The following is a 10,000-nucleotide window of genomic DNA, read 5'->3' as shown; positions in this document are numbered from 1 at the left end:
TGGGCCCCTGGAATCACACCACCCTGGAATCACACCACCCTGGAATCACACAGAGACTCCGGCCCTTTGAGAACAAACAGCCTGAGAGTGTTTCTGTTGCTGTTTGTGGTTCTGACCTGACTGAAGATGCTTCTGAATATGAATAACTCTGACCTTTGACCTTTACAGCACACGCACTGTAGAGATTCTGATGTTCACTCTGGTTAGTTATAAATAGATGTTAATAACGGTCCGTCCGCCCCCCTGAATCACACTCGCACTGTAAACTCTGCTCAGACCGTTGTATCTGCCGCTCTGAGGGTCTCCCGTTGTTTCCGTGGTTACAGAAACACTTGGTATCTCTATAGCAACAGGCAGCAGGTCATAAAGCAGTGGAAAAAGTAATAAAGAGTAATGGCCAAACAGCAACTGAGACACCACCACAGAGAAGGTAATGTGGTGTAATGCACCAGGTCAGAGTCATCATCAGTCTGAGTTACAGGTTCTGCAGCTGAAACATGAAGTCAGCGCTGAAGCAACACAACCTGCAGTTCCTCCGACATCCAGCAGGGGCAGCAGTGAGTCAGTGGAGTCCCATGTTAAAATAAACCTGTTTACAGCCTGATGCACAAAATGTTTGGTCTCTATGGATCATTTAATCCTTTATAACACCTGATTTTTTTTAACTCAGCTGTCTGCTTTTTAAGGGGCGTGGCCTCTTTGATTGACAGGTGATACAGGTGGCTGTAGCAGCTAGCTGTCTGCTGGGCTGCACTGGACCTCTGGACCGTGTTTGTGCTGCTGGAGCCTTTTGGAGCATTTTTAATGACATCATGTGACCAATAATATGGCTGCTGTGAGGTCACTGTGGTAACAGAGCGTCCAGGAGCCACAAAGCTAAAGCTTCTTAATTCCAGAAACCATGTAAACGATTAGACTATTAATTACAAACTTACAGAAACAAAGATTGTATGTTTACTATTTAAATATATAATTTATCTGTTAGTCTCAGAAAGATAGTATTTAAAGGTGGAAAGCAGAGCGGAGTAGTGTGGGAGTAAGAGTGAGACTTTTCTGTATACAGAAAATCCATCCATGTGTGCTCGTGTTTCCTCACACCTCCGCTCATTAAACTGAAGGAAGTTTGAGCAAGTCTCTGCATCGCCACGGTAACTGCCAGCAACTTCAGGTGGATGACTTGTACCCATGGCAACCGCCTCAGTCTCAGCATCAGTGCTGGAGTTTATGGGATGGCTAACAGATTACATGTTGAAAGCGTCCTGATCCACACTGACAGCGTGAGCTCCCACGACCCCTAAAGTAACCTGAACCTGAACACTCATACCGACCCACCACCACGTACCAAATGCACCAAATACACCAGATCAGGTGCGTGAGCTGTGTGCAGAGGTAGTAAAACCTGGCAGCTCCTGGTCCTCGCTCAGACACTGATCACAGCCAGCGGGTTCCTCTCTTTCTGAAGTTTGATTTAATTCTGATATCAGAGTATCGCTTACTGCCTCATTTCTGTCCTCCTCTCATTGGCTCAACATTACGACTGTCTGGGGAATCAAACCTGCGTCATCTTGATGTCAGCACGCAGATTTGAGACTCCAGAGAAAAAGGACCCAGTCCTATACAGTGATTGGTCTGTTTGAAATGACTGTGCTCTCTCTGGTATTGTCCTCTGCTCTCTGTAACTCAGAGTAAACCTTTATAATGAGCATAAGTCAATCTGATCCAGCAGTCCCTGAAAAATAAACGGCATCACATTTATGAGCCGTTTGTCGTCGTCTCCAGGTGTAATCGTTTTTACTATCAGCACCGAGCATCTCTGGCACAAACACTTCCTTCAGGCTGCATTAGATCTATTAGATATTCAGTATTAATGGATCGAATCACGACTAATTGGAGTCGAGGACGTGAGATGCACTCTGAAACGCTCTGCTGGTAACGAGCAGACAAACTGTGTTTAATGAGCTCAAAGACTTCCTGTTAAAACATGAGTCAGAGATGTGACTTTTAAAGAGCTGAAATCTGTTAACCAAATGAAGCGCGCCGCTGTTAACGAGCACGCCACTGTTAACGAGCACGCTGCTGCTAACGAGCACACCGCTGTTAATGAGCACGCCGCTGCTAACGAGCACGCCACTGTTAACGAGCACGCCGCTGTTAACGAGCACGCTGCTGCTAACGAGCACGCCGCTGTTAACGAGCACGCCGCTGTTAATGAGCACGCCGCTGCTAACAAGCACGCTGCTATTAATGAGCGTGCTCCCGTTAACAAGCATGGTGCTGTAAATGAGCATGCACAGCGCTGGTAATGCACAAGCCACTGTTAACAAGCACACCACTGCTAATGTGCGCTTCACTGTAGATGAGCGCGCCACTGTTAACAGCCACCTGCTATTAATGCGCACGCTGCTGTTAATGCGCACGCTGCTGTTAATGCGCACGCTGCTGTTAATGCGCACGCTGCTGTTAATGCGCACGCTGCTGTTAACAAGCTGGACTTTAAGCAGCTGTAATGGTTCATGTTACTAAGCAACAACTTTGCCTCAGGGATTTCTGGAAGAAAATTCTTATGAAGAAATTTCTGTGCAGAGTGTTTGACACAAAACTTTCATCACATGTGTGTGTGTCATTTTCAGACCACACACACCATCACTGGCTGTACACACTGGAGTGTGTGTTTCCACAGCAGCCACAGATCCTTCCCTCTGCATCCTTTCAGGATGTTTCCTTTAACTGAGTCAAAGTGACGCGGAGCTGTCGATGCGCTCATGATGCTAAATGTGTGTTTTGTAGCTCTGACCCATGTGAAGCTGTGGGCCATCGACCGGCAGTGCTTCCAGACCATCATGATGAGAACCGGACTCATCAAACACGCCGAGTACATGGACTTCCTGAAGAGGTGAGAAACTGCCATTAAAAGTCGATGACAGAGTCAACAATGCCAGAGTTTAGGAAAAGTTTTACAAGTAAACCCAGAAACCTTCTCAGGCTTACAAAGCTTATTTTGTTTATTAATTGTATTTATTATTTATTAGTCTGTTAGTCGGTGAAAGTAAAGCACATGTAGGTAAACTTCAACACAGCTGTCCACAGATGTGTCTTAAGGAAGGACACCAACCAAGAGTCCAGTTTCCTGTGAGAAATACATTCATTCATTATAAATGAGAACATTTCAAAACTAAAATGGAATAAATATGTTGATGTATTTACCAGAACAATTCAGGTTGTAATAATATTCACATTATGAATAATATAAATGTGATAATATAAATATATACTATAACATCAGTGAGAAATAGAAAGAGTCTCATAACGTGATCGTATTCTCGTCTTCGCTGTCGTCGGCTCTTCTGTTTTACAGACTTTAAGTATTTTTGTAGCGGTTTGTTTGAATCAGCGGAGCGATCAGAAGCTCAGCTGAAGATTAAAAGTCTGTGCTTTTTGTATATGTCACAAATACTCACCGTCCCTCCACAGTGGTTACTCAGAGTTGCATTATTGGTCCTCTGGTCAGACAAACAGACTCCGTGATGAGGAACATGGCTCCATTCATCTCGTATTTATTATCTTTTCACAACAAACTCCAACTTTTGAGTTTGAATCATTCCTGTCTGTGTCTGCAGCGTTCCCACCTTCCAGAGTCTTCCTGAGGAAACTCTCAGCAAACTGGCGGATGTCATGGAGGAGGTGAGTTTGTACCCGCCCCCTCGTCTTCTTCTGTGGGAGTGGGCCTGTAAATACTCCAATCAGATGCTGTCTTCTGGGTTTAGACTCATTATTCGGATGGAGAGTACATCATCAGACAGGGAGCCCGAGGAGACACCTTCTTCATCATCAGCAAAGGGAAGGTCAGTCCATCCTCCTCTTCGTCTTCCTCTCATTCGTTTCCTAGTGACTGATCTGCCCGCTCATCCTCATCCAATACATCCTCACAGGTGAATGTGACCCAGGGGGATTCAGCCACCCAGCAGCCTGTACACCTCAGGGAGCTCGTCAAGGGAGACTGGTTTGGAGAGAGAGCACTACAGGGGTAAGGTCACGTGACCCAAATATGTTATTTTATTACGTTAGGCTGGTTTAAAATTCGCTCTGAAGAACAGAAGGTGCGGCTCAGTTCACTCTGACGGCCCTGAAAGACGTCAGCTCACACAGACAAAACAAAATGTTTTTGACAGTTCATCAAACCTTCTGTTTGTCAGGGGCAGCCAGTCAGAAAAGGGGGGAGGGGCTAAAACGTTTGGTTTTAGACTGAGGGTGACGTGAGATGGGAGGTGGGAAGGAGCAGAATCAGTGTCCAGATGGTGGCGCTGCAGGGAGGATGATGATGTCACCGACATGTTTAGGATTCTGTGGGCTGCACCTTCACACACACACACACACACACACACACACACACACACACACACATCCTGTAGGTATACAGGTGAAAGGTCATTCAGGGTGGACATACTTCAGCTCCTCATAACGCCGTCTCTGAGTGAGTTTGACAGGAAATGAGGTCACCGGGAGCACTTTAATGGGACGCTTGTTTCCCATCTTTGTGAGGACCGGCTGCAGCATGTGGACGTCCTGTCCAAATAGATTTCATCTCAGCTAAAACACCTGGAGGAGAATCTGGCGTTGGCGGCTCAGAAGCTTCGAGGTGGAGCGAGATGAGGCGTGTCGGAGTCCGCACATGTGAAGTCGGAACATGTGTGCGCTTTGCTAACCTCCTGCCATCATCGCAGCTGCTGCTAATTGGTTTGAAGTGTTTCTCTGTTTCCCCGCGGAGCGCCGTTCACACACCGGCCCATCTGCGAGTGTCTGTATCAGTGTGAGCGCCTCGGTCTCAGAGCTTTTCTGTAAAGAGCTGGAAGGAGCTCACACTGACTCATTTATTCAGACAGCAGGAGGCTGAAGGCCACGCTGCAGCTTCACCGCAGGCCAAAGTCCACGTTCAACCTCGGAGGACTCACCTGCATCGCTCCGTCATGTGGACCAACCCAACACAGCGCAAGCGTCACCTTTTTAAAATCAAAAGAATTAAAGGTGCAAGCTTTCTCATCTGTTGGGTATTTGTGGCCCGAGGTCGTCGGTTTGATTCCCTTTGCGTTGAAGCGTCTTTGAGCTGCACGCTGAACCCTGAAAGACATAATTCAAAATTCCACAAGCAACAAATTTCATAAAAATTCAGAAAAAGACAGATGAGAGGTGGTGGAGCTGGATGGGTTTAAGTACCAGGGGTCAAAGAAGTGCTGCAGGGTGGAGTGGGTGGAGACAAGTGTCAGAGGTCAGAGGGAGAGCAACATGAGTGAAAGGGAAGGTTTAAAGATGGAGGTGAGCTGAAAGTGTTCAGATGTTCAGTGAGCAGGAAAACAATGGTTTGGTTTCTGAGTTTGTTTCCAAATTAACACGTGAACCAAACTTGAAGCTCAAGTGAAACATGAACAAGAACAGGTGTGTTTTCCTTCTTGACCTGAACCCTGTTAGGGAGCGGGCGGCCATCCCAGAACCAATCAGGAAGCACCAGCACCTGCCGGTCGACTGACCTCAGCGAGCAGCAGGACATGAAGCTGTCTGGCCTGATGGATGTTCAGGGGGAAGCCCCTCCAGCTGCTGAACGTGAGGGAAGGCTGTTAAAGTGTGAGCTGCAGTCAGGAGTCCAGCAGCAGTATGAAGCAGCCCGAGCCGCGATAAAAGCTTCTTACTCGGTCTGTCAGGGTCTGCTCTGCATGACCGATCCATCCGTTTCCCCCTCGTTAGCCTCGAGCCTTGAGGTGTCACGCTCTCACGATTCCCACCGTCCGACAAACCTGGGAGCAGAGCGAGGTCTCCTCCATGACAGATGCCTCTAAAGGATCTGTGAGTCAAAATGAAAGCAGTGCTCGTACAGGAAAACAGCACTTCATTCATATTTCATTACACTGGTGCAGTCTCGGAGCCACTGCTGTGCAATTAGCCTTTTACCTCAGCATAACGTGTGTGTGTGTGTGTGTGTGTGTGTGTGTGTGTGTGTGTGTGTGTGTGTGTGTGTGTGTGTGTGTGTGTGGTCCACAGGGAGGATGTCAGAACAGCCAACGTGGTTGCCACGGAGCCGGTCACCTGCCTGGTCATCGACAGAGAGTGAGTCGTTACATTTTGTTCACTCAAACTCACCTGTGCGTGCTGCGGTGGCGCTCGTGTGTCACCTGAGCAGGTGAACCTGTCGGCCGTTTTTCCTCCTTCACAGCGCCCTCACTTTGTGTCTGACTGTTTAAACACACAGAGTGGAGCTGCAGAGTGAAGCTCCTGCTGCCCCCTGCTGGGCCTCACAGCTAACTACACACACAGCGCAGCATATGAAGCTCTTTACTTTTCTTTTCTTCCATAAAATGAGCTCAAAGAGAAAAAACAAACACAAAGTGCTGATTTTTAAATGAGCACACAGGTGTTAAACAGTTTGACTGCAGTTTGGGGGATTTTTATTCCCAGTGGTGGAGATGATTAACAGGAACTTACAGACAAAGAAGCCGGAGCCCCGTCTGGGACAAATGATTTCACACTTTCTTTCTGTCATGAAATTAGTACATGAAAGTACCCCCCCCCCCCCCCCCCCCCCCATAATTAAAGCTTTCAGTACTAAGGTGCTAAATGAATTAGCTCATTATTTGGCTGAGGTGGTTCACATGATAAATGAAAGTGATTGTTTACCTGCTAACGCTGGCTGTGTTTCCACACAAAGTGCAGATCGTACTGATGTCAGAGCAGTGAAAGCAGAGCTTAGCGACAGATTAGCTACACGCTAATCTTCCATCAGCCTCCCATCAAAGTCCAGAGGTTCATCAAAAATGCACATGTGCAAACACGATGCTTGACAAGCTTAGTGTTGTCCGATTAACAGGACACAGACACAACCACGATGACATGAACCCCACACGGAGTTCAGCGGCTCCATAATCAGGTGGAGTTCATTCTTTTTTCTTTTTTTCTTTTTTGTCTGTCCCGTTTGGATCTTTAGCATCAGAATTGTTGTCTGAAGGCCAAGAAAGGCCAAGAAAGGCCGAGCGGATTTACTTTACCAAGTGGATCATCATGGCCTTGCCATGTTGGTCCATTTGATTGAACTTTATTATAATTATGTATTTATTTTATTTTGTTTTCAGTTGTTACAAACGGGACAGACATGACTGGGAGACAGAATGAAAGAAAGAGAGGGGAGAAGAGACGGTGAGAAAGGGGGGAAGAAACATACATACATGAGCGCCCAGCCCCAGTCGACAAGAACCACCAACACACCAACATCTGAGGGCATCAGCCACCGGCAGGGAGTGTGGTGAGGGGAGATCGGCCTCCGTACTTTGGATGGCCTGAGATGTTCCCAGAGAGGTTGAGTCTAAGACCCAACCTGACATATAGACACAGACGAACAGGCGCACGCGGACACAAACGTGCATTCCCACCCCATATACACAACCAAACACTCGGCACTCACCCTACGTGTAGACAGACACAAACAGACACTGTGCACACAGTCGCACTCCCCAAACATACCGTATATTCCATGTGCAGGTACCCCGCCCCCAGAGGGGCAAACCGTACCTGGACCCAGGAGGTGTAACCCTTCTCTCTGGGGTGGAGGAAAGCGGACCGCCTCCTTATCTGCAGTAGCAGGGAGGCCCCGCATCCCAGTCTGACGGTTAACAGAACCGGGGTGAGTGAAGACCCCAAACCTCCCTCCGCCCGCTCATATGTAGTGTTGCTGCGTGCTGTTCTCAAGTGCATCTAAAACACAGGAGGGCATGGTGCTTCCTGCCAGAGAGCAGCACGGCTTCTCCCGAAAACCCTCAGTGTGTATATGCATTTAAAATTGAGGGCTGGGCACCAGCGCCAGAGGTGGGTTTGAATACACAGACCGTCCTCTGGACGCGGTATGACGTGCCCACCCCCAACGCCCTATACAGTGGGGCAAAAAAGTATTTAGTCAGCCACCGATTGTGCAAGTTCCCCCACTTAAAATGATGACAGAGGTCAGTAATTTGCACCAGAGGTACACTTCAACTGTGAGAGACAGAATGTGAAAAAAAAATCCATGAATCCACATGGTAGGATTTGTAAAGAATTTATTCGTAAATCAGGGTGGAAAATAAGTATTTGGTCACCTCAAACAAGGAAAATCTCTGGCTCTCACAGACCTGTAACGTCTTCTGTAAGAAGCTTTTCTGTCCCCCACTCGTTACCTGTATGAATGGCACCTGTTTGAACTCATCATCTGTATAAAAGACACCTGTCCACAGCCTCAAACAGTCAGACTCCAAACTCCGCCATGGCCAAGACCAAAGAGCTTTCGAAGGACACCAGGAAAAGTATTGTAGACCTGCACCAGACTGGGAAGAGTGAATCTACAATAGGCAAGCAGCTTGGTGTGAAAAAATCAACTGTGGGAGCAATCATCAGAAAATGGAAGACATACAAGACCACTGATAATCTCCCTCGATCTGGGGCTCCACGCAAGATCTCATCCCGTGGGGTCAAAATGATCATGAGAACGGTGAGCAAAGATCCCAGAACCACACGGGGGGACCTGGTGAATGACCTGCAGAGAGCTGGGACCAAAGTAACAAAGGTCACCATCAGTAACACACTACAACGGCAGGGAATCAAATCCCGCAGTGCCAGACGTGTTCCGCTGCTGAAGCCAGTGCATGTCCAGGCCCGTCTGAAGTTTGCCAGAGAGCACATGGATGATACAGCAGAGGATTGGGAGAATGTCATGTGGTCAGATGAAACCAAAGTAGAACTTTTTGGTATAAACTCAACTCGTCGTGTTTGGAGGAAGAAGAATACTGAGTTGCATCCCAAGAACACCATACCTACTGTGAAGCATGGGGGTGGAAACATCATGCTATGGGGCTGTTTTTCTGCCAAGGGGACAGGACGACTGATCCGTGTTAAGGACAGAATGAATGGGGCCATGTATCGTGAGATTTTGAGCCAAAACCTCCTTCCATCAGTGAGAACTTTGAAGATGAAACGAGGCTGGGTCTTCCAACATGACAATGATCCAAAACACACCGCCCGGGCAACAAAGGAGTGGCTCCGTAAGAAGCATTTGAAAGTCCTGGAGTGGCCTAGCCAGTCTCCAGACCTCAACCCCATAGAAAATCTGTGGCGGGAGTTGAAAGTCCGTGTTGCTCGGCGACAGCCCCAAAACATCACTGCTCTCGAGAAGATCTGCATGGAGGAATGGGCCAAAATACCAGCTACTGTGTGTGCAAACCTGGTAAAGACCTATAGTAAACGTTTGACCTCTGTTATTGCCAACAAAGGTTATGTTACAAAGTATTGAGTTGTATTTTTGTTATTGACCAAATACTTATTTTCCACCCTGATTTACGAATAAATTCTTTACAAATCCTACCATGTGGATTCATGGATTTTTTTTCACATTCTGTCTCTCACAGTTGAAGTGTACCTCTGGTGCAAATTACTGACCTCTGTCATCATTTTAAGTGGGGGAACTTGCACAATCGGTGGCTGACTAAATACTTTTTTGCCCCCACTGTATGTGTTATGAGAGTATGAGTAATGTGGTCGTCAAGGGAGGGGCAAGTGGCCACCCGACCCCACCGCAGATAAAAAACTGCACCCACCCCATCATCCAATCTTCTCCCAGACTCGCAGGGTTGAGTTCATTCTCCACCTCTCCCCCACCTGCAGAGTGAGCTCCTGGAGAGAGGAGACCTCCTGAAAAGATGTAACAGCCTCCCCACCAGTTAGAGAGCCCTCCAGTTGGGCCAATGCACTAGAGGTCCCCCGCACCAGGGCTGAGCCCCATGCACCCACCCACAACCCTGGCGACACAATAACCAGGACCCAAGGCCCCAAGGCCCAGCCAGAGGTGGAGTTAATTCTGCTTCCAGAGACAAGGACCAGCTGTGGCCACAAGATGGCAGTTATGTGAAAGATGGATGCAAACAGCCGTGACTGGTAGATTTCACAGACAGGCATTGCCTGGCTTCCCTTGACAGAACTCCGCTGACATCCATCA

At 47.8% G+C, this 10,000-nt stretch overlaps 1 protein-coding gene across 1 annotated transcript in view; it reads left to right on the top strand.

The window, feature by feature from the left end:
• Window positions 1-10,000, top strand: part of LOC146664391 (cGMP-dependent protein kinase 1-like) — a 48,228-nt gene that overhangs the window by 20,560 nt on the left and 17,668 nt on the right. Inside the window, exons 3-7 of the mRNA XM_085415177.1 lie at window positions 2,788-2,893; window positions 3,618-3,681; window positions 3,765-3,842; window positions 3,930-4,024; window positions 6,031-6,096. Coding sequence (XP_085271303.1) covers window positions 2,788-2,893; window positions 3,618-3,681; window positions 3,765-3,842; window positions 3,930-4,024; window positions 6,031-6,096 — 409 coding nt within the window. The remainder of the gene's footprint in view (window positions 1-2,787; window positions 2,894-3,617; window positions 3,682-3,764; window positions 3,843-3,929; window positions 4,025-6,030; window positions 6,097-10,000) is intronic.

Source organism: Rhamphochromis longiceps, linkage group LG8 (assembly GCF_057381845.1).
Source record: "Rhamphochromis longiceps isolate RC_006_pf linkage group LG8, R_longiceps_female_GT1.1, whole genome shotgun sequence".
NCBI lineage: Eukaryota > Metazoa > Chordata > Actinopteri > Cichliformes > Cichlidae > Rhamphochromis > Rhamphochromis longiceps.
The sequence above is the reverse complement of the archived record's forward strand: the minus strand, read 5'-3'. Positions and strand labels throughout refer to the sequence as shown.